The sequence below is a fragment of the Octopus bimaculoides genome, chromosome 19 (assembly GCF_046866305.1).
Source record: "Octopus bimaculoides isolate indiv1 chromosome 19, ASM4686630v1, whole genome shotgun sequence".
Taxonomy (NCBI): domain Eukaryota; kingdom Metazoa; phylum Mollusca; class Cephalopoda; order Octopoda; family Octopodidae; genus Octopus; species Octopus bimaculoides.
The window spans coordinates 21,578,151-21,604,569 of NC_142946.1; the positions used below are offsets into that span (position 1 = coordinate 21,578,151).

The 26,419-nt window shown below is 36.8% G+C and overlaps 1 protein-coding gene across 1 annotated transcript; it reads right to left on the reverse strand.

Annotated features, from left to right (window-relative positions):
- On the reverse strand, positions 1 to 25,558 carry LOC106872955 (uncharacterized). Its single transcript, XM_014920136.3, has 5 exons — positions 25,318 to 25,558; positions 8,349 to 9,059; positions 3,841 to 4,017; positions 1,578 to 1,756; positions 1 to 336 (listed from the first exon to the last, which is right to left on the reverse strand). Exons 2-5 carry the CDS (start codon positions 8,917 to 8,919, stop codon positions 151 to 153), a joined length of 1,113 nt encoding a protein of 370 aa, XP_014775622.1. The 5' UTR covers positions 8,920 to 9,059; positions 25,318 to 25,558; the 3' UTR covers positions 1 to 150.
- Positions 25,559 to 26,419: the final 861 nt, after the last annotated feature.

Consider the following 26,419-nt stretch of genomic DNA (forward strand, 5'->3'; position numbering starts at 1 on the left):
TAAGACAGTGGAATAAATAGTACTTTATTTTCCCCAAATTAGATTGTTTTAATCTTCTTTAAAATTAACAAGACATAATTAATGTTAAGTTAGATATTCAGTTAAATAATAAAAAAACAATATACATAATAAAATGTTTCTTTCTACAATTTAGATAATTCGAATTTTTCGAGTAGAATCAATTTTAAAACCAACTTGTCCATCATGAAAATAATGACGTTTTGGCTCCAGGATACAAATATACTTTCCCATTTTCAGTTGGCTCCAGGAAAAATATGGGAAAGGATCAGGTTCTTTGTGACAAAATATTAGGATCATCACGCAACCATCAGCGTCCTAAAATGAAGAAAAGTTTATTGTTTTAATTTTTAAAAATGTGATTTAATACATTTATATATCAACTAGGTTCCAATAATAGCTGTATTGTATCCCCGCACCCATTCACCTCATCCAATTCAATCAAACACAAAATCCATATTGTTAAACAAATGGAAAAATCTATTATAATCTTTGGGAATAAAACTTCAATTTTTATGCTTTTACAATTTGGCTGTTGTACTACAAAATACTTGATGTCAATTACCTTCACTTAAGTTCACAATTATATAGGGCTGCCATAGTGCTCTTAATAAACCTTAAAAATTCTTCCCAAAATCACTAAGTTTTAGTCTTGTACTCGACAATGAATTCAATATTACAAAATTTTCATAATAGCAAAGGTAAACAAATGTTTTGCTTGCTCTATGGTACACTTTCCACAATAGCTTCAACAAATCAAAGGTAACAATATGTCATCATTATTATCATCATCATCCTTTAACATGTTTTCCATGCTAGTATGGTTGGATGGTTTGACCAGAGCTGGAGAGCTGCACCAGGTTCCAGTCTAATTTGGCTTGGTCTCAATGGCTGGATGCCCTCCCTGACACCAACCACTTTACAGTGTGCGTGCTGGGGGCTTTTAACATGTCACTGGCATGAGTGCTTATTTGTGGCCCAAGCACAAGTGCTTTCTACATGGCACGGGCACAAGACTCTTGCAGGACAGTCCTCTTCTTCAGGGATGTGGCCTTAACACTTCTGCTGAGGAGCACAGGTTTTTTTAAGTACCATCAGGCACCAAGTCTCTCAGTCTTTTGTCATCTCGTCTGAAAGGTTCAGCATAAATGTATGTGTATGTGTGTGTGTGCGCGCGCGCGCGTGTGTATGCATGGATGGATGGATGGTGAATTAAAAGTAGCTCTAATAATATAAATATTATCAGACACACACACACACATACAGTGCATGTCTTTTGTTTATCTGCCAGTTTGCTGTGGAATAGCATCCTGGAAAAGCTCCCTACATGAAACTGAGTGTTAAAGAACACCGAATGTCTGACAGGTGAGGTGACTCACCCAGAGGAATGAGAATGATACCAGTATTTCGCTATCATTACAGTTCTTCCCAAGATGCTGTCCCACAGCACATTGGTGTATAAACAAGACACACACACTGTGTATGTGTGACTGATAACGTAAGGCAGAGGTAATAAAGAGAAAAGAAGAGACAGATAAGATGTACAATAATATACTCACTTCAATGAAAATACTTGGCCTATATACATCATATCCTGGTTTTGAAATGTAAGCAACAAGAAGTGTATTTTCTGTCAATTTATTCCAGTGAAATTCCACTTTAACCTCAATAAATCTAGTAATTAAATGATGCAAAGGAAAAAGCCCTTTTGCTAAGATTAAACTCCTGATGAAACGAACTGAAATAAAAGTTTAGTAAGTGAGGTTATATGACAGAGAAAAATATTAAACATACAAGTAAAAATACCACCTGTTGAAATCAATATTTAAGAAGAAAAATGGTAATGTCAGCAGAAGATCAAAATAAATGTTTTGCTTTAATTTGTTTAAGTAAGTCCTGTTCTAAGTTGAAATCCCACTGACAATATAAATCAGTATGTACTGAAATTTATTAAACTATACTTTATTTCTTTTGCCTTGTTAAAAGAATCAATTCACCGAGGTGTTGGGTGATGCCTGTGAGAGCACTTGGCTTTTCCAATGCCTTAGCCTCGCCATCGCCCATGGTAAGGCTGTGAGCATGCTAGCTTGCTTCAGCTGGTTCCATTGAACCTTGTGGTGTGTGACCAATTGAAGCACTTGGTGCTGCATTGATGTTTCTTCTTTCTTTTTTTTTCTCATATTTTCTTTGTCTTTCTTTAGATAAAATAAAGGCAAAATAATTGTTGAAAAATATCATCAATTTCCCTTTCGTATTTAAAAGAAAATCTCTTGAATTCATTAAGATGAGTGCTGGAATAAGAAAAAAATTGAATGGTTTTTTTTTTTTCTGTCATAATTCCATTCACATTCAGGATGTATTACAGGAATATAAACAGACACAAGTACTTGGCTGTTACATTTTTTAAATCGGCTTCAGAAGGGTGAAAGCAAAGTTGATCTTGATAGGATTTAAATGCAAAGTGTAGTGAAGAAGTTAAATGTTTTTTCTTTGCAATTTTAGTACAAGGCCTACAATTTCCAGAAGAGGGGGCAAGTAAATTACATCAACCCTAATACTTAACTGGATTTGATGTAATTAATGGTACTTATCTGATTGACACTGAAAGGATGAAAGGCAAAGTTGACCACAGCAGAATTTCAACTTGGGATATTGAATCAGAAGAAATACCACAGAGCAATTTTTCTGACACTCTAACAATTCTGGAACCTTCCTACCTTAGTAGTTAAATATTGTAAAGTATTTTGTTTGACACTCATTCATTTCTTCCAATACACAGTCTTGGTCTTTTGCTTTTCCACAAAAAACAAAAAAAACAACAAATATAAAACCCACTAAGTTTTAAAGTCAAATGTGAGTAATTATTTAGATATTTTTGTAGCTTACAAATATCACTGAATATAAAAAATATTCTTTTCTACTCTAGGCACAAGGCCTGAAATTTTGGAGGGGGGGGGGGCCAGTCAATTAGATCGACCCAGTACACAACTAGTACTTAATTTATCAACCCTGAAAGGATGAAAGGCAAAGTCAACCTCTGTAGTATTTGAACTCAGAATGTAAAGACAGATGATATACCGCTAAGCATTTTGCCCACCATGCTAACATTTCTGCCAGCTCACTACCTTGAATATAAAAAATATTGGCAGATATATGTTAGAGAGATCAATATGTCATTGTAGATATATAGTGGTTAATGAATGATAAAAGAATAATTGGGAATTAATTTGGCCTCAGAAGATCAAGACTCAGTTAACCTATGGCAACATATAAAAAATAATGTTAAGCCAAAGATTGGTGACCCTGTTGGTGATGATGCCAAGTAAAAAGCACTTGTGCTAGTGCAACATAAAATGCAGTCAGTACACTCTGGTTGGCATTAGAAAGGGTGTCCAGCCATAGAAATCATGCCAAAGCAGACAATGAAGTCTGGTATAGCTCCCAGCCTTGCCAGCTCCTGTCAAAGGGTCCAACCCATGCCAGCATGAAAAATAGATGTTAGATGTTAAATGATGATGATGAATCATAATCTACTAGTATCTATTTAGTATTCAATATGAAGGATGAAGTGAGAGAATTAGCAGAAAGCAGGAATAAATGCCCTTCCATATTTAGTTCCGTCCATGTATGATAAACTTGCCTTTCATTCATCTTGGATCAATCAAATAAATACCAGTAATATACTGTGAGAGATTCAATTTACTATGACATTCCCTTACAAATTAGTGACTTTGAGCCTATGTGATAAATTTATAAATGGAAGATATTCTGTTTTTAAAATGTGTTGTTTATTCTAACAGTATTTTAAAGTATAGAACTTACCTGGACGTCTTGAAAGTGTGGTATTTAAACTGTTAGGAAATTTACAGAATTTTTTGTGAAGTCTCCAAGCAGGCTCTTGACAAGCTTTTGAGCAATACTTTGCAATTTTGCACTGGTTACATGTCATTAGATTTTCATTAAAATTTCCACAATGTTCACATCTTACAGCTTTGAAAACTAAATAGTCACACAGTATGTGTAAATAAAAGATACATAAACATACATGTATGTTTTTTTTTTAAAAAAAAAAAAGAGCTCATGAAAATAAGAAAACAAAATATTTATATAGAAAATCAGATGCAGTTACATAATCATCATTATGCCTTCCTTACATGGAAAAAAAAACATGAATTAAATTCTTTAGTTTAATTAGGTGTAGGATATTAATTTTTGGATTAGATTTCATTCCATATTTTGTTTCATCTCTAAATGTTCCTACCTTAAATGCAATCAGGGCTAACTGACTTTCATCTTTCTGGGAATAATAACATAAGTATCAGTAATATAGCGTTGGTAATTCAAAAGACTATAATTTTCTCTCACAAAATACTTTTTTCTCATATAGATGTGGCCATGTGGTAAGAGGTTTCCTTCTCAACCACACAGTTCTGGATCAGTTCCACTGCATGCCACCTGGGGCAAGTGTGTTATCCTATAGCTCCAGACCAACCAAAGACTTGAGTGGATTATTTGGCAGGTAGAAAGTGAAAGACGCTCATCACACACACGCATGCACACACACATACATTATATATAGGAGTGGCTGTGTGGTAAGTAGCTTGCTTACCAACCACATGGTCCCGGGTTCAGTCCCACTGCGTGGCATCTTGGGCAAGTGTCTTCTACTATAGCCTCGGGCCGACCAATGCCTTGTGAGTGGATTTGGTAGACGGAAACTGAAAGAAGCCTGTCGTATATATGTATATATATATGTATGTGTGTATGTGTTGTATGTCTGTGTTTGTCCCCCCAACATCGCTTGACAACCGATGCTGGTGTGTTTATGTCCCTGTAACTTAGTGGTTCGGCAAAAGAGACCGAAAGAATAAGTACTAGGCTTCCAAAGAATAAGTCCTGGGGTCGATTTGCTCGACTAAAGGCGGTGCTCCAGCATGGCCACAGTCAAAAGACTGAAACAAGTAAAAGAGTATATATATATATTATTTAAAAGCAACAGAAATATTACAAAAGCTGTTACTCAGAGTTTCACATTCCCATTCGTCGGACAGTTTTGTTAAAACTGTCCGATGAATGAGAACGTGAAACTCTGAGTAAAAGCTTTTGTTATATTTCTGCTGCTTTTAAATAAAGCATATTACTGTACCTATGGTATTTCAGTACTCTTTTGTCACCTTGTTTCACATTTATGTGCTTACTCCAGTATATATATATATATATATATATATAGTTTAAATATATAGAAAACAAAAGACAGAGATAGGTGAGGGAACAACAAACAGGTGTATTAGTTTCAGACTTAGTAAAAATGGAAAAGTCTTTGATGTTTCAAGCCTTTACTCTTCAACAGAAAAGGGTGAGAAGGTAAAAAATTGAGAAAGAGAAATATATACACACATAATATACAGGGTGCAGTGAATAAATTGCCATCTAAATTATACAAAAATGAAAATAACACTGACATCTTATTTTAAGAGATATATTTACCAAAATTACATAAAAATATCTTGAAATACTAAAGAGTAAATTTATTTAATAAAATCGCCATTGGCTTCAACTATAGCCTCCAGACGATTTCGGAATCTCCTGCAACTCTTCTGGATGGTATCCTTGTTTAAGTAGGTGAATGCTGCCATAATCCTTGCCTTTAGTTTATCTTTGGTATTACAAGGAGTTTTGTTGGTCTCTCACTCACCTGTGTCCCACACATAATAATCAAGAGGGTTGCAGTCTGGGGAGTTAAGTGGTCAGATGTTAGGGGTGATGTGGTCACAGAAGTTGTCTGACAGCCATGACTAGGTTCACCTGCTTGTATGGCATGGTGCAGAGTCCTGTTGCCAGACACAGGGTCTTCCAGCAGCCACCCTCTTGACCCAGGGCAGCACTACCTCCTCCAGGCATTTGATGTAGGCCTGTGTGTTGAGTCTGAGGCCGTGTGGGAAGATGAATAGCGGCATAACATTACCATCAGTAGTGGTCACTCCAAACACCATGATGTTGATTGGATGTTTGATTTTTATCATTCTCGGTATATGTTTTGGGGACACAGCAAGCCAATGGTTGTTCTGTGTGTTCACCAACTGATCATGGCAGAAATTTAAAGCATGTTCAGTTGGAGGGAATGCTTAAAAATGTTCAAAAGCTTCGTAGCACGGTCTTTCCTCTTATCCTTGGTGGCTTGGGATAAAAATTGACCCTTTCTTAACTTGTATGAATAATACCAAATGCCTTCATGCTCTACCTGCCTGATAAGGAACTCAGACACTCCCGTGTCCCTGTCGATGGACCTGATTGACTTGGGGGGATTATTGTCAATCATCACCTGGATCTCACCAATAAATTCAGGAGTTCTTTTCTTATGAGAATGATCAGAGTGAGTTTTCCAAGCTGGTATACCTTTGTAATCACTATTAGACTCATCCAACTTTTTCTGAATCCTCTGCACTATCCTCAGATTGACACCTAAACACTCTGAAATGTTCGTATTGGAGCTTCCAGCAGGAATTCCAGGCAGTACAAGTCGTTTCCAAATTTCTGGCAGATTGAATTGCACCATGGTGCTGTTTTTCTCACAAATGGTGCCCAACTAACCCTACTATACCGTGTAGTCAACAAAATCAAAAACAAACAATGCCCCAAACACGAAATTAAAAATATAAAATGGCAACAATTTATACATCACACACTGTATATATATATATATATATATATATATATATATATATATATATGTATGTATATATATATATGTATGTATATATATATATGTATGTATATATATATATGTATGTATATATATATATGTATGTATATATATATATGTATGTATATATATGTATGTATATATATATATGTATGTATATATATATATGTATGTATATATATATATGTATGTATATATATATATGTATGTATATATATATATGTATGTATATATATATATGTATGTATATATATATATGTATGTATATATATATATATATGTATGTATATATATATATGTATGTATATATATATATGTATGTATATATATATATATATATATATGTATGTATATATATATATGTATGTATATATATATATGTATGTATATATATATATATATATATATGTATGTATATATATATATATATATATATGTATGTATATATATATATATATATATATGTATATATATATATGTATGTATATATATATATGTATGTATATATATATATGTATATATATATATGTATGTATATATATATATGTATGTATATATATATATGTATGTATATATATATATGTATGTATATATATATATGTATGTATATATATATATGTATGTATATATGTATGTATATATATATATGTATGTATATATGTATGTATATATATATATGTATGTATATATATATATGTATGTATATATATATATGTATGTATATATATATATGTATGTATATATATATATGTATGTATATATATATATGTATGTATATATATATATGTATGTATATATATATATGTATGTATATATATATATGTATGTATATATATATATGTATGTATATATATATATGTATGTATATATATATATGTATGTATATATATATATGTATGTATATATATATATGTATGTATATATATATATGTATGTATATATATATATGTATGTATATATATATATGTATGTATATATATATATGTATATATATATATGTATGTATATATATATATGTATGTATATATATATATATGTATGTATATATATATGTATGTATATATATATGTATGTATATATATATGTATGTATATATATGTATATATATGTATGTATATATATATATATATATATATATATATATATATATACATTTATATATTCGTTTTGCAAGATTCTTGATGTGAAATCGTGTGTTGAAACAGATATTGTTGTATTTGGGGATGGTCATGTTGCCAGTTTAGCCAATAAAAACACACACACTATATATTTGGTGTTAATAATAATGATAGTTATATATGTGTGTGTGTGTACAAACATGCATGCACACACACACATATATATATACAAATATATAAATGTATGTGTGTGTATGTGTATTCAATAGGCCTTTTCACAGTTTCCATCAACTAAATTCACTCACAAGGCATTGTTTGGCTTAGGGCCAAGACACTTGCTCAAGAAGACACTTGCCCAAGGTGGGACTGAACTTGAAGCCATGTGGTTGCAAAGCAAGCTCCTTAACCATAAAACCATGCCTGTACCTATATTCAATGAATTATCCCCATTTAGCTTACATTCTAATAAAAATCTTAAGTATTCAAAAGAACTTTAAAAAGATGCTTACTAGTAATTTTTACATGTGTTACTGCATAAGTTTTCTCTCCACTGTTTCTTGTTCCAGTTTCCTTAAAATCAGATTTGATGTTCATCTTCCTGGTTTCCTTTTGATTGATATCCTTCTCACTGGCATCCTTCTCACTGTCTATCTCACCATTTTTTCCCTTGTAGTTCATAATCTCATTATTGTCTATCCTGCCACTTTCCTCATCATCTACACTTACACAGTTTTCCTTTACCGGCCCCTTTGTGGAGCTTCCCTCACCACTATACTCATGACCAGTCTGTTCCTTACAGTTCTCTTCAGTATTTGTTTTTGGAGCCTTACAATTGCTTCGATGCATTGGCCAGTCAATTTTCTGGCACTTTGTTGAGCAGTAGTATACTGATTTGCACTTAGTACATCTATGCAGAACAACATTAGTTCTGTAACATGTCCAGCAAAAGCTTTCTGCTTCATCACAGCAGGAACTCTCATTTATATGCTCTTTGGTTTGTTTATTGAAACCAAAAGAAACATGTTGTGAACCCATCATGGGTTCAGTTTTTGATTTTGATTGGTTTGTGAGGTAGAGCATACTTTTTTATGTTCTCTTTCATGCATTCTTTCACATTTTTTAGAACAATATGAAACAGCTTTGCACTGAGAACATTGGTAAATAAAAGTTTTTACTTTACCTCAATTTTGACTACAATCTTCAGTTAAATCTATATTTATCTGCAATATTAAAAAATATATATATATATAAAAGAAATAAATATTATATAACTATTCAATTTTCTGACACTTCTCTTTTACAATAAAAGAAAGGAAACTCTAGTGTAAGTGTGCAGGGAACTACATTAAAAGGTACAAAACAACCAGTTGTATTTCATTCATTTTAGATCTGTTTTTCTATGCTAGTATCAGTGAAATGAGTACTTATTTGAAGTAGAATTTTATGGCCAGATACTCCTCCTGTCACCAAATTTTATCTGTCTTATAAGCGAGGGTTTTTTCTGTGATAAGACGTCAGCAACTGGGGAGCTGACCGCTGACCGGAACCTTGAACTGACCGGAAGAGGAAGATGGGCAGGGGGAGCCTCGATCAGGATTTCGTGCCTTTTTCGAATGGGGCTATTGTGACGAGAAGACGTGCCAAGCGATCGTCTAGGTGTTGGAAGAAGCAGCTGTTATTTCTAGCGTTCTTCGGGTCGGGCCAGCTGCGAGGATTGGATACCGCAGGACAGACTCGTACGAGGGAAGGAAAATAAGCTGAGTTGCGGAATACTTGTTAGTGTCCAAAAACCTTGGGAAACAGGCAGTTAAAAACAAGTATTTCAAGGTATTTTTTTATAACAGACATTGCTGGATTTCTTTTTTCCCCAGTTGCTGACGTCATACCACATTTTCATTCCAATGCTTTGAGAGCTCACAGCTATAACTTAAATAACTTAGATTGGTTTCAGCCATTATCAGCTCAGGGTATGGCTAACTTAATAGCACCACCTGGAAAGGTCTTTTAGGACACCATGGACCACTCGAGCCAAGAGTTGTTGTTGGGTGAGATGTATCCAGGTGTTTGTTGGTGGATTGTCTGGTACTTCTTGGAGAAATTTTTTCAGGCACCATTTGAATGTTGAGGGGTCATTTTCAACTTTAATTTCCTTCAGAATAACACTGAATAAAGCAGGACCATGAGAATGTGAACATGACACTATCACATCTTAACTTAGAGGGTTTCGTGCAAAGCATAGAAATGACAAGTCATACACGTGTGCATAAGGACACAGACATAATATGTATATATGTGAGTGTGTGCATGTGTAAACATATATGTACAATATATATATGTATCTATGTATATGTGTATGTATATATATATATATATATATATATATATATATATATATATATATACATAGGGTAACTGTTCAGTTTGGTTAAATTAAAAAAGTAAATAAAGATTAAGGGGGAGATAAGCCAACTTTTTACACTACTTCTTACACAACAATAACACTGACGAAATATGACTCCTCTCAAAAAATGAACAATAACAAACCATAATTTTCTATCAGTAACATCACCACATGTAGTAAGGCCACATGGTGAATTGCAATTCATAATTAGTCGATGCCATGCCAACCACTGAAGAATGTTGTCTCCAGCATTTCCTAATTGAATGATAGTCCACGATTCCTCTAAAATTGATTCATCCCTTTGCTTCTTTTACTACTTATCTCCCCTTTAATTTTTATTTACGTTTTTAATCTTACCAAACTGAACAATTACCGTATATATACACATACACACACACACACACACACATATTCAAAAATTCTTATCGCTCCTTTAAAATTATGGCTTTTAAGTGTTGATTTCTCAGCCCAAGAATTACAGCGTGATGTGCTGCTTGACTAGTCCCCCCCTCTCTCTCTCTTTATATATATATATATATATATATATATATATATATATATGATGATGATGATGATGATGATGATCTTTCTCCCGCCATGCCTCTGTCTACCCCTCCATTCCTCTCTAAATCAGTCCCCCTCTCTCTCTCTCTCTCTCTCTCGTTTTTTCCTTAAGGTTTTCAGGTTCTGGGTATATATAAATGAGAAATCCATTCTAAATTATCTCAATCTCTTCTCCGCTGACATACTACGACGAAGTCTCCAAGATGCAGATAAGATAGAGATTTTTATTTATTTACAGCCTCAACATCTCATACCTTTCGCGCTTTAGTCTGCCCTCTATTATTTATCTTGTTTCTCTCCATGAAATTCAATTGAATTCAGTTTTTGTCTTAAATTCATACTTATTCATTTTCTAAGCTTCCTAAATTCATGCTACGTATATATTCTATTCACCTAGGTTTCATTGCTCTTTTAAAAATTACGATTTATGCATTGTTGTCTCTCAAATATTTAAAATCTACGATTAAGAGGCCTATCTCCTGGCTGATGGTACAGCCGCCCTCCCACCCCCTCCACCGGAAGTGCATTCCTCTGTCATCCTGTCATCCTCGGCTGCCTCCCGGAACCCATCTAGTGGCCTTGGCCATCCTCTCCCCTACCTTTGGGTAGCGCATTAAGTTTGAGTAATGTTTGCAGGTTGTAGGTACTGTTTTGCTTATGAATTCTTCCAATTGCAAGTTTTCTTTTCAGGTACATGACACTGCTTTCCCCCTTCCCAGGCTACAGGCCCACACCCCCAACACCCATACTGTTAGGATTGGCACTCTCAACGTCTGCACGCTGAAAGGTAGATCTGGTGAAATTGTTGAGATGCTTGAACGGAAACGCGTAGATATGTGCTGCATCCAGGAAGTAAGATGGAGAGGAGGTTCTGCGAGGTTCCTCACAGGAAAAGAACACAGGTACAAGATTTTCTGGGCAGGGAACACTGACGGGGTCGGGGGCGTAGGAATACTTCTAGCGAAGAAATGGGTGGATAAGGTAATCGAGGTCGTTAGAGTAAGTGACAAAGTACTTAATATTAGACTAGTGCTTCATCATAGATTAGCTACTGTCATCTCAGCCTATGCACCTCAACCGGGGCTACCAGATGGTCTGAAAGGCCAATTCTATGACACCCTCTTGCAAACTACCTCGTCGACGAGTGACAGGGACCTTCTCGTTGTGGCTGGAGACTTCAATGGTCATGTCGGACGTCGTGCTGGAGGCTTCCATGGCATACATGGAGGCTATGGCTTCGGTTCCCGCAACGAGGAGGGAACCAGACTGCTGGAGTTCTGTGATGCAACCGATCTTATGGTCTGCAATACCAACTTCAGGAAACCTGCCAGTTACCTAGTCACCTACCGCTCCGGCAAACACTCTAGCCAAATCGACTACATCCTCGCCAGAAGTAGGGAAAGAGGGCGGCTTATAAATGCCAAAACCTACCCTGGCGAAGAATGTTCCCCACAACATAGATTAGTAGTTAGCGACTTTGGGATCAAGGCAAAATGGGTGCCCAGAATTAGACCGGCTTGGAGGAGAAGGGTGTGGAAGCTTAAAGACCCTGCAAATGGACAGAGACTTAGAGACAAGTTACTTGAAGCATTTAACGAAATAGAAGGGGATATAGCATCATACAACGTGGAAGACAATTGGAGATTTCTGCGGGACAACCTGTTGAAAGCCACCGACCAGATTTGTGGGTGGTGTAAGGTCCCCTCCCGACCCAGAGTAACGTGGTGGTGGAACAAGGAGGTAGACAGGGCTATTAGACAAAAGAAACAGGCTTGGAAGGACTGGAAGAATGGTGGTAGCAGGGAATTGTACCAATGTGCCAGAAGGGAGGCTAGGCGACAGGTTTATTTAGCCAGAGGGGAAGCAGATAAGAAAAGATTTGCCAATGTTCTGCGCCGTGAGGACCAAAGACTCGAGGTATTTCGTGTTGCAAGACAGTGTAGGAGAGAGAATAGTGATGTAGGAGAGAAATGTGTTCACATGGATGATGGTACGCTTGCACTAAATGAGGATGCAAAGAAAGAGGTCTGGAGATGCCACTACGATAGATTGCTTAATAAAGAGAATGAATGGGAGGAAGAGAGCCTGCCGTATGTCGACCCAATAGAGGGACCAGCTATCCGAGTTGATAGTACCAGGGTAGATAAAGAAATTAAGAGTATGAAGACCGGGAAAGCCCCCGGCCCATCAGGAATCACTGCAGAGATGCTCAAAATATCTGGCAGTGTTGGCTATAGCCTAGTCACCCGTATTACGAACCAGGTGATACACGAAGGAGTCATACCCAATGACTGGTGTAGCAGCATCATAGTCAACTGCTACAAAGGTAAAGGTGACGCTTTAGATACAAATAATTACAGAGGCATCAAGCTGTTAGATCAGGTTATGAAAGTTACAGAGAGGGTCATAGCCCAACTAATTAGGGAGCAAATCAATTTAGATGAGATGCAGTTTGGGTTCGTGCCAGGTAAAAGCACTACTGATGCCTTATTTTTAGTGAGACAGCTGCAGGAGAAATACCTAGCTAAGGATAAGCCTCTGTACCTGGCTTTCGTTGACATGGAGAAAGCCTTTGACAGGGTCCCCTGATCCCTTATCTGGTGGTCAATGAGGAAACTTGGGATAGAAGAATGGTTAGTGAGAGCTGTGCGAGCCATGTACAGAGATGCTGCCAGTAAGGTGAGGGTTGGAAATGAGTACAGCAATGAATTCCGGGTAGAGGTAGGGGTCCACCAAGGTTCCATCCTCAGCCCCCTCTTATTTATCATAGTCCTCCAGGCAATCACAGAGGAGTTCAAGACAGGTTGCCCCTGGGAGCTCCTCTATGCTGATGACCTTGCCCTAATTGCGGAGTCACTATCAGAACTAGAGGAGAAGTTTCAGGTGTGGAAGCAAGGTCTAGAATCGAAGGGCCTTAGAGTCAACCTAGCTAAAACCAAAATCCTAATAAGTAGGAAGGTAGATAAAACACAAACCCCTTCAGGTAGATGGCCCTGCTCAGTATGTAGAAAAGGAGTAGGTAATAACTCTATAAGATGTACCCGGTGCAAGCTATGGACACATAAGATGTGCAGCAACATCAAAGGCAGGTTAACTAGCAAGTTAGTTTTTGTTTGTGGCAGATGTTCAGGTGCAATAAAGACTGTAAACAAACAGGAAACAACTTCTATCTCATTCCAGGGTGAAAAACTAGAGGTAGTCGATAGCTTCCGCTATCTGGGCGACCAAGTTAGTAGTGGGGGTGGGTGCGCTGAAAGTGTAGCTGCTAGAATAAGAATAGCCTGGGCAAAGTTTAGAGAGCTCTTACCCCTGCTGGCGACAAAGGGACTCTCACTCAGAGTAAAAGGCAGACTGTATGACGCATGCGTACGAACACCCATGCTACATGGCAGTGAAACATGGGCTGTAACTGCTGAGGACATACGTAAGCTCGCAAGGAATGAAGCCAGTATGCTCCGTTGGATGTGTAATGTCAATGTGAATACCCGTCAGAGTGTAAGTATCTTGAGAGAAAAGCTGAACATTAGAAGCATCAGTTGTGGTGTGCAAGAGAGACGATTGCGCTGGTATGGACATGTGGTGAGAATGGATGAGGATAGCTGCGTGAAAAAGTGCCACACCCTAACAGTTGAGGGAACCCGTGGAAGAGGTAGGCCCAGGAAGACCTGGGCTGAGGTGGTGAGGCAAGACCTTCGTACATTGGGCCTCACCGAGGCGATGACTACTGACCGAGACCTTTGGAAATGTGCTGTGCATGAGAAGACCCGGCAAGCCAAGTAAGATCGTTGCCAGTGCCCCTGGACTGGCTCTTGTGTGGGTGGCACATGAGATGCACCATTTTGAGCATGGCCGTTGCCAGTACCGCCTGACTGGCTCCCGTAGGATTTTCGAGCGAGATCGTTGCCAGTGCCCCTGGACTGGCTTGTGTGGGTGGCACATAAAAGACACCATTTCGAGCGTGGCCGTTTTCGTGCGGGTGACACATAAAAGCACCCACTACACTCTCTGAGTGGTTGGCGTTAGGAAGGGCATCCAGCTGTAGAAACTCTGCCAAATTAGATTGGAGCCTGGTGTTGCCATCCGGTTTCACCAGTCCTCAGTCAAATTGTCCAACCCATGCTAGCATGGAAAGCGGACGTTAAACGATGATGATGATGATGACAATGATGATGATGATATATATATATATATATATATATATATATATATATATACTGTAGAGGAATATGTTGAATAAAATCATAATTAAATGATCCACTTTTTTTATACCCAAAGTCAGGAACATTTTACCCAAAGTCCCCTCATAAAATGAGCTTTTGCATAGTTTCCATGGTCCAAAGCAACAGCAGAAGAGACTTGTAAGAAGAAATTCTTTGGTTAAAATGAAACCCTCATTTGATATGCCACAGTGTTTGTCTCCCATTGCCCTACTCACAGGTAGCCAGATACTATTAAGTAGGTAGGGTGAACACTGTCCTCACCTTAGTCTTTAATTTTCATATGGTGTCTGATTTAAATCAGGATAAACTTTAAAGAGTACAATTGTTTCTCCACTGAAAAATATCTAACATTTTACTGAGATACCAAGCTAGGTAGACTTGCTCTCACTAACCACTCATCTATCCCTAGCTTCTCCATCTCTAACATAATCTATACCAGCTTCCTGCACTATCATACTTATGCCTGGTTTTCAGGTTGTAGCAATTTGTAACTGAGTGGAAAAAGAAGAAAAAAAAAAAATTGCGTACAAGTAATATCATTTTTAAAGTTTTATCAATGTAACTCTTATTGAACATCCAATAAAAATTCAAGCACAGAAACCGAACACTGGAGCAACTTTAAAACTGAGATTGTTGCGATAACATGCTGTGACTACACTCATACATACATATGTCATGAGCAATAATTCATTTAACTGGTAAAAACTGCACTTGGTGCTACTCAATAGGTCAGTACCTCCATTTGTGGAACAACACTTTCAAATTATTACAAAATAATTATCTGTAAAACAAAGAAATGAATTTTGCAAAATAAAAAAATAAATATACACTGGCCTCTTGTCTTTGCAGAGAGAGAATATAAAGGTTTTATCAATTAGGTCAGTGTCAAGTTGTAAGAAAGTTTTAAAATACAATGCAAAAACTTTTACTAATTATATTACTTTCATTACAGAACATGCTTTCTGTGTCTCATTGTTGACTATGTATTATTTAGCTGTCGTTTTGTTTTGGATCTTTTTGCTGGAAAATATTTCTGGAAACTGCTTGGTGATCAATAAGTTTAGAACATCACATTCACTTTTGTCATGAATATTCATGCTTAAAAGGTTATAACATTTAAAAATCTTTTAGAAAAACAATAACAAAGTTAAAGAAGTGATTTTAAATTCTCAATCGCAGGATAATGCTAATAATATAGCCTGAACAGGATAAACTACCCTTATTTTGCAGAAAAAAGTGTAGGTGGTTAGCTGTGGACTCGAACTCACATCTCCGTGATTATGCATCATGATGCTCTGACCGATTGAGCTAAACTCCCCCACTACACCCTCATCTGCAAATTTAAGATGTATAGAAATCTCGCTTTATGAGACGCTATCATATGTTGAGGGTCATGAAAAAGAAAAAAATTCTACCTAATATTATTAAGCATCACTGAATTACAAATTAATTTTACCATTTCAAGAAACTCAGTTGTACAATCAATATCCCATGGGTGAGTTTCTTATGAGAGTATCAGCAACTTCTATACTCATGAAGTTGCCAACCATTCACTCAGTTTTGTGAATCCAAATGATGACCGCATCCATAAACAGACTACAGACAATGGATGTTGGCCAAGAAGAAGCTTCAGCAACAATATGATTAGTGATGATTTAATTACATCATATCTTCAAGAGCGTGTGTGGTGAAACAAATTTAGAAATTAAGAAAAACTATTCACAAATCTCATTTCATGCATCAATGACTGTTATGTTTTCCTGCAAACGGGATTCAGCTATAAGAACAAGGTCATCAGCATAGAGAAGCTTCTAGGGATAGTGAGTCTTGAACTCCTCTGCTAAGGCTTGGAGGACTAAGATAAACAAGAGGGGGCAGTGAACTGAGCCTTGGTGAAACCCTACCTGTACACTGAATCCATTTCTATACTCATGGCCAATCTTCACCTTACTGGCAGCATCCCTGTACATGGCTTGTACAGCTCTCACTAACCACTCATCTATCCCTAGCTTCGGCATCTATCCCTAGCTTCACAAACTGTCTCAACTACTCCTTCCAGGATCATTGTGAGTTCAACAAAATATTGGCTAGTGACCAAGTCTGTGGAAAGACGGGAGTGTTGGGATGTGCTGAACAACTTCTGATAATCAAAACTGTACTGTCTGAGGTGAAAAAACATCATAGGAGCCTTACAACAGTATGGCTTGATTATAGGAAGGCATTTGGCTTGATTATAGGAAGGCATTTGCCAAAAAGCAATTGGAATTAATAGCAATATTTTCAGATGACCTAATTAATGGTCTCACTATCTCTCCTGTACCTTGGAATTGATGCAAATATATCATACTAAGATACTGTTAAGAAAGACAGAGTGACCGAAAAATATTACACCAGACTAGGAAAAATATGGAAGTCTGAATTCTCCTCTTAGAAGACAATATCCCACAATGCATTTGCAGTACCAGAACTGATTCCAACATTTGGAATACTTGACTGGTCTGTGGAAGAAATCCACTCCATAGACATTAAAACCTGCAAGATCCTAACATCAACTGGAAATCTCCCCAAAAATAGTGATATCAACAGGCTCTATCTACAAAGAGATAAAGGAGGTAGGGGCTTGTGATTAAAGCAGACAGCCTTTGAATGTCATATAGTCTCTCTCAGATAACACTTGCTAAACAACAGCAGCAAAAATATATTAACTTAGTGCTGAAAAGTGAAGGAAACAATATCCTACATGTCAGAAATGAACTCCTCAGGAAGTACTCTCTTCTTGATGACCTCCCATACAACCCCAAATCAGCCAGACTAGCATATCTTAAAGATGACCTGGAGGTGAGATGCTCAGTATGCCAAAAAAAAAAAAAAAGAACACATGTGGGTATGTTTCTTGAAGACTTGAAGATAGTAACATTGACATGAAGTAGAGCTTCTCTTAGACTTGTGACTGCTACATCACATCACACTTTGAAAGCTAAGTATTTGCAAATCAAGAACAGGAGATTGCTGCTAAATGCTCATAAACAAAAGAGACAGTGAAGACCTTGGAATTCCAAAGTACAACCACAAATGTAGATTATGTCGTAATTCTGCAGAAGACATCACACAGTGATTAGCAGCTACCCCAAAATGAAATCAAGGTACTACCTCCCTATGTGACATGACACTGTTGCAAAAACAATATACAATGCCATTCAGGAAAAAGACTGTCCTGGAATAAATATAGAGAATCTCCCTATTATTGAATATGCACATAAATATCAGAACAAAGAATTGTTGTTGTTGGCACTCCGTCGCTTACGACATCGAAGGTTCCAGGTGATCCGATCAACGGAACAGCCTGCTCATGAAATTAACGTGCAAGTGGCTGAGTACAGCAGGGTTCGCCAGCATCCCCTGTCGGAGCCTCGTGGAGCTTTAAGTGTTTTCGCTCAATAAACACTCACAACGCCCGGTTTCGATTAAAGGGATGTAGCTAAATTCTAAAAGACATTTTGTTTGATGATCTGCCTATTTTGAATGTTAAAGACAATAATGTTAGAAATATTTTTTCTTAATTTATGTAACGTTTGATATTGCTGTTGCATTCATTAATTGATTTATTGCTATTTTATTATGTAAACTAATGAGAACTAATACAACTGTAGAAATAATTTATATCTTAAATTTAATTTACCCAACCTAATTCCCTGTTAACAGGTATTATTCAAAGTGCCTGGTGAATTTGATTCAGGGTGGAAATAGGAAGAAACTAATGTCCAAAATCATTGTTACTAGTTATGACATGTCAGTAGCTGTTGTAACATATATGACCCATATAAGAGATAGTTTCCAATTATAAAACATTTACTCACCTGCAGACAAGTTGGGAAATTTACAAAGAAAAGTGTTTCAGTCATATATATATAGAGAGAGAGAAAGAGGGAGGGAGAGAGAGAAAGAGGGAGGGAGAGAGAGAAAGAGGGAGGGAGAGAGAGAGAAAGAGGGAGGGAGAGAGAGAAAGAGGGAGGGAGAGAGAGAAAGAGAGAATTGTCTACACTTTCATTTTCAGTTCTCTTTATTTTGTTTTATAGACAATATATACAAGGTAATTTTAATTATCTCCCTCTCATTTGACCTTTATACGAGGTCAGATAACAAAAAGTAAGAATTGTCAATACTTTCCATTTGCTAATCTAATGTCAATTGTTGATAATGACACAGCAATTTTCAATCTCACTTTGTCTTTTATTGTACTTTGAATATAGAGGTGTAGATACTATCAAATGAGCTGAATAAGTGAAAATCTGACAGTCCGGTGAGTAGGAATGAAGTAGAACTTCTCAGCTTATTGAATTTAACATTTTAGGTTTATCTTCACTGAATGTGACCTTGCATTATCCTGATGCAGAATAAGATACCCACTTCCCTTCATGAACCAAGGTTTGTTAAGCCTCCAGGAAAACTTCTTGATATTTTGATGTGAATCTTCTCAGTTGCAGTTTACACTGCCTCATAACTGAGAACAATATGTCTTCCTGATTGATACTCATATAAAAGATCAAAATCACCTTTGGCATTTCCAAACATTCACATCATCACAATGTGCAGTGAGTGCTGAAAAGTTCCTGGCTTTGGGTAAAAGAAAATACAGGAGGATCATTTAACATCTGTTTTCCATACTGGCATGGAGCTGGGGAGCTGTCCATATTCCAGTTGTCTGTTATGACATGGTTTCTACAGCCGGATGCCCTTCCTAATACCCACCACTTTACAAGGTGTGTCAGGTGCTTTTAACATGCCACTGCCATGGGTGTGTTTACACAGCACTACCACAAGCCTGTATGCATGGATGATAGCAATTTTACTTAGCTTGATGTGTCTTCTCAAGTACAACAAATCACAACTCCCAGTCCCTTCTCATTTCCTCAGAGAGACCCAGCATTCGAAGATCCTTTCTCATCACTTCAACCCATGTCTTCCTGGGTCTACTCCTTTCCTCCCAAATTAGAGCTCAGCACCTCTTTATGCAGTTGTCCTCATCCACATACATCATATGACCAAACCAGTGCAGTCTTCTCTCTTGCATACATCTGATGACTCTTATACCCAGTTTTCCTCTTAAATTATTTATAATCTGTCATGTGAAGACGTTGACATCACCCATCCAGCGGAGCATGCTAGCTTCATTTCTCTCAAGTCCCCTGTAGTCAAAGCCTATGTTTCACTGCCATGTAACATAGCTGTATGTACACAGGTATCATAAAATCTGCCCTTAGTTACCAACAAAGGTAGAAGCTCTCTGAACTTTGCCCAGCCCATTCTTATTCTAACATCTATACTTTCAGAACTTCTTCCTTCACTGCTAACAGGATCACCTAGGTAACAGAAGCTATCTCTTCTAATGATACCTCAACCATTTGCAGAAGTCTATTGTCTGTGTATTTTAAGTTACCCAGAAACACATGCACACACATATATTTGCATATACACATACATATAAATATATGTATGTATACAATACATATATGTGTATGTATGTATGTAGGCATAGGAGTGGCTGTGTGGTAAATAGCTTGCTTACGAACCACATGGTTCCGGGTTCAGTCCCACTGTGTGGCACCTTGGGCAAGTGTCTTTCACTACAGCCTTGGTCTGACCAAAGCCTTGTGAGTGGATTTGGTAGATGGAAACTGAAAGAAGCCCGTCATATATATGTATATATATATATATATATATATACACACATATGTATGTGTATATATGTATATATATATATATATATAAAGTCACAAATGAAGAAAGAAATAGTTTGATGAAATTTTATTTGATAGTAAGAAAATTCTAATTTCATGACAAATTGTTTCATAATTTGATAACACTTGAATAATTTATATTTAGGAACCAAGGTCTAGAATCAAAGGGCCTTAGGGTTAACCTAGCAAAAACCAAAGTCTTAGTAAGTAGGAAGGCTGACAAATCACAAATCCCTTCAGGTAGATGGCCCTGCTTGATCTGTAGAAAAGGTATGGGTAGAAAATCCATACGATGCACCCAGTGTAAGCTACGGACACATAAAATGTGCAGCAATATCAAAGGAAGTTTAACTGGGAAGATAGTTTTTGTGTGTGGTAGATGCACAGGGACAATAAACACCAAAGATGTATAGGAAACAGATTCCATTACATGCCAGTGGGAAAAACTAGAAGTAGTTAATAGCTTCCGCTACCTAGGTGACCAAGTCTGTAGAGGGGATGGTTGCTCTGAGCGTGTAGCGGCTAGAATAAGAATAGCCTGGACAAAGTTCAAGGATCTCCTACCTTTGCTGGCAACTAAGGGCCCCTCACTCAGAGTGAAAGGTAGACTGTTTGATGAATGTGTGTGAACTGCCATGCTACATGGTAGTGAAACATGGGCTATGACTGTTGAGTACGTGCGTAGGCTTGAAAGAAATGAAGCTAGTATAATCCGCTGGAAGTGTAATGTCAGTGTGCATACACAACAGAGTGTAAGCGCCCTGATAAAAAAGCTGGACACAAGAAGCATCAGATGTAGTGTGCAAGAGAGATGACTGCGCTGGTATGGTCATGTGTTATGTATGGATGAGAACAGCTGTGTGAGGAAGTGCCACTCCCTAACTATGGAAGGAACTTGTGGAAGAGGTAGACCTGGAATGCGGAAGTGAAGCATGACCTTCAGACATTGGGTTTCACAGAAGCAATGACAGGAGACCAAGACTTTTGGAGATATGCTGTGATTGAGAAGACCCAGCAACTAAATTGAGATCGCAGCCATGGCTGATGCCAGTGTTGCATGCCCAGCCCATTTAAGAGTACCCTTGATGCGTTGGGCAATATGATATACTTGAGAAGACCTGTTGAGTCAAGTAAAACCAAAATCATAGCTGTAGCCAGTGTCCCCTGACTGGCTCCCATGCCAGTGGCACATAAAAAGCACCATCTGAACATGGTTGATGCCAGGTCAACCTGACTGGCTCTCATGCCAGTGGCATGCAAAAAGTACCATCCGAATGTGGCCAATGCCAGTACCCTCTGATTGGCTCCCATGTCAGTGGCATGCAAAAAGCACTATCTGAACAAGATCGATACCAGACCCACCTGACTGGCTCCTGTGCCAGTGGCACATAAAAAGCGCCCACTACACTCTCAGTGTGCTTGGCGTTAGGAAGGGTATCCAGCTGTAGAAACATAGCCAGATCAGATTGGAGCTTGGTGCAGCCGCTGGCTCTCCAGATAAACCGTCGAACCCAGCCAGCATGGAAAACGGACATTAGACAACGATGACGACGATGATGATGATGATGATTTAATAATAAATAAATTATTTACATGCCTGCATTCATGCAAAATATCCTTCAAAATAATGCAGAATTTAAGCTATGTCTTCAGGTGAAAGAAAGTCTTTCTTAAATAACAGATTCTTGATGTATTGTTCCTATAGGAATGCAAAGTCAAAATTTTTAAAAATTATGAAAGATAATCATAATAAAATTGATATAAATTGATAAGATTTTCTAATAAATAGAAAGGAATTTTAGTTATATATTTATAAAAAAAAGTAACTAGGAGATAGTATTAGTACAATAAAAGAAAAGAAATATACTTATTAAAAATCTAGAAAATAAAAGGTAGTAAACATAGAGAAAAAATTAAAATGATGATGATGATGATGACAAACTAAAACTAAATAAAAGTATTTAAAGATGATATTGGATCTTTCTGATAAACAAGTGGTGTCCGCCAATTCAGAAAGATCCGGTATAAGTATTTTTTTGAAATTCATAGCAAGTATGGAAGACAAATGAGAACAAAATCAACATGAACCAATGAAACAGTCTTCCATAATGAGATAGTTTTGGTATAAAGAAAGGAACTTCATCTTAATTTATAAAGCCAAAGTTGTGTGTCTGTGTGAAGCCTTTTTAAAAGTTTATAGAAATCCACATTTTCCACTTTTTCGTAAACATTTTTACATCAATGGAATTTTCTTGATGTGAACTTTCTAGTGCAGTAATTAGATTTTTTAAATTCCGTTTACTTTGTGTGATTTAAGGGAGATTTGGCTGTTGTTTCTAGCAACTTTCATATTTCTTCCCTTCTACCTGGAACAGCGTTCTTATACACGCGCTCAACAGAGAGAGAAAGTGATACATACAACGTCATAGATTAAACTTTCTTCTCAGTATTCTTTACCTATTTTTCATAACATTGATACGTAAAAACACACACAACCACACGTACATGATCTGTGACAACATCATACACATTGCTCCCGTTCTCTATCTCTCCCTCTTCCTCTCTTGCTCTCTCAAACGCTTACACGTGCAAGTAAACACAATCATTCACGTTCGTCAATATGGCATAACTACAGAGTTGTACCTACCAACTTTGGAAGGTCATAACTTTCAGAAAAATGAATATTTTTTAATGAAATTTTCTATGCATATATCAATTATTATGTAGATTCCGAATACACAAAAATTTTCGATGAAAGTGTTTTGGGAGTGGGGTTGGGGACAATTTTCGGAAATTCCACTTAAATTCCTCTTAACTTCCAGGAAAATGAAAATTTTTTGTGAAATTTTCTATAAATATACCTTGATGTATGTACATTTCAAGCATGTAGGAATTTTGAAGGAAACAACTGCAGGTTATTTTTGAGAAGTGTTCCCCACTCGGTGGTGTTTCGGAGCAAGTCGTCTATATTTCTTTCATTTTTCTCTATTATGTGCATATTAAGTGCATCCATACATTTCTAATGAAGTAATAGGCAGTGAAGAGAAGCTGCCATAAGAAAACTTTTAACTATCTCTATTCCTTTCTCCCTCTCTCTGTGCCTCTTCCTCTTTCGCTCTCTCAAACGCATACACGTGCAAGTACACAATCATTCAGTAAAATATAACTCATGTTCGTCAATGTTTTGTAAATATACCACGATTTTCACTGCGGTGTTAGGGCTAGGGTTTTAGGGTCAGGGTTAGGGTTTAGGGTTACAGTTACGATTAGGATTACGGTTAGGGTTTAGGATTAAGGTTGGGTAATCGTGCGGGTGTTAATCTGAAAAATTACAGATATGTGAAAAATACCGACCCTGCCATCTATTATAACTTTTGTTGTTCTGTTTAATATATACATAGATTATGCCTCCAAAGAAGAGAGTTTGCTGGGGAAAGACAGCAACTGGTTTAAAATGAGAGCAACAGACTGCAGCAATTCACCACATTCCGGAAGCTACTTTGAACATAATGCAAAATGGTGCATCAACATCTTCTGCCCAATCTGATAGAATTCTGGCAAAACTGTGTAGCAACAGACCGCCAGCAATTGCTTCATCACAAATTGCCGTCCTAGCTCCTGCGAAAAGGGATTACTCTGCTATGTATAATCAGGGCAGCGCAAAAAGTTGTTTTGCACAAGCATTTCTATAGCCAATTAGACGGATGAAATTTATGTACGCTTAATAATTTTACGCAAAACAGCCTTCAGACTTTCCCTATTAATTTCATCGTCTTTTGAATTATGAACATATTTACATCATAAGGGTTTTTTCGTTGTAAGGTTTTCTTTTTTAGTTGATTTTCACCTAGCAAGACTTATCGGTAGATGGCATAATAAGTCACACCCGGACACGGTCGGGTTATATTGCTAGTATATTTATAAAGACAGAATTTACATGATGTAGAGTTTGATATCAACAAAAAAATTATTACATTAAGGATTAAAAGTTCATATATATAAGTAAATAGGTTATAATGTAAGATAAGATTAATATAATTTGGTATTGTAGATTAGGATAGATTAAAGCAAATAATAGTGGAGGCGCAATAGCCCAGTGGTTAGGGCAGCGGACTCGCGGTCATAGGGCGTTGTGAGTGTTTATTGAGCGAAAACCCCTAAAGCTCCACGGAGGCTCCGGCAGGGGACGGTGGTGAACCCTGCTGTACTCTTCCACCACAACTTTCTCTCACTCTTACTTACTTCCTGTTTCTGTTGTGCCTGTAATTCGAAGGGTCAGCCGTGTCACACTCTGTGTCAGGCTGAATATCCCCGAGAACTACGTTAAGGGTACACGTGTCTGTGGAGTGCTCAGCCACTTGCACGTTAATTTCACGAGCAGGCTGTTCAGTTGATCGGATCAACTGGAACCCTCGACGTCGTAAGCGACGGAGTGCCAACAACAACAAAGCAAATAATGTATGTATATGGAAAAACAATAATAACATGCATTCATTAAATATTCTTTAAAATACATGATAATAATCATAATACAAATATATATCTTTTATGTTACCTGTTTCAGTTACTAGACTGCAGCCATGTTTGGTGTCAGCTTGGAAAGTTTTAATTTTTAAAAATCGATCCCGATACTCTATAGATCTTATTTGCTGAAATCACTAACACGAGTTGTCAAGGCAAAATGGAGAGACAAGCATAAACATAAATACACATACGCACGTACACACACAAGCACACATGTATTTATACATAAATAGGTGTGTGCATGTGTCAGTGTGTGTACACACGCACACAGCAACATATATATATATTACATATATGCTTATATATATATATATATATATATATATATATATATATATATATGCATATATATATGCATATATATCTATAAGCAAGCATGTATATACATACATACATATATATATACATACGATGATGATGATATATATATATATATATAGATAGATAGTTAGATAGACATGTAAGTATGTGTGTGTATGTATGAGTGAGTGTGTGTGTGTGTGTGTGTATGCATCAGAGAGAGGTGTGTGTGGGAGTGGGTGTGCATACAAAGAGTGAGAGAAAGAAAAGAGAGAGAGAGAAAGCATAACTATCATATTGATAAATTCTTGGAATTGATAATGAAAGTAATTTTTCATAGAAAATAAACACGTTTACATTTCCTGTAATTAATACGGACCTTGTTAAAGAAATTGAAATAATTGCTAGGAGCATGCTGTTTATTTTTCAGTTGATTCAGTCATTAGACCATGGCCATACTGGAGCTGTGCCTCAGGGTGTTTAGCTGAACACATTGAATTCAGTACTTATTTTTATTAATCCTAGTACTCCTTCTATGTTTTTTTTGTTTTGTTTTTTATCTCTTTGCCAAAGCTACTAAATTATGGGGAAATAAACAAACCAACACCTGTTGTCATGGAATGGCGTGTGACAAGCACTAACACAGACTTACATACACACATACATATATAAATATATGGTTGTATGTGTATATATGTATATATATATATGTATGTGTGTGTGTGTGTATATATATATATATATATATATATATGTAGTGAAACTACCTATCGCCATTATACACAAAGAAGCCATCTTCCTCGCTGTTAAATATAACAAGCGCGGGCGTAGTG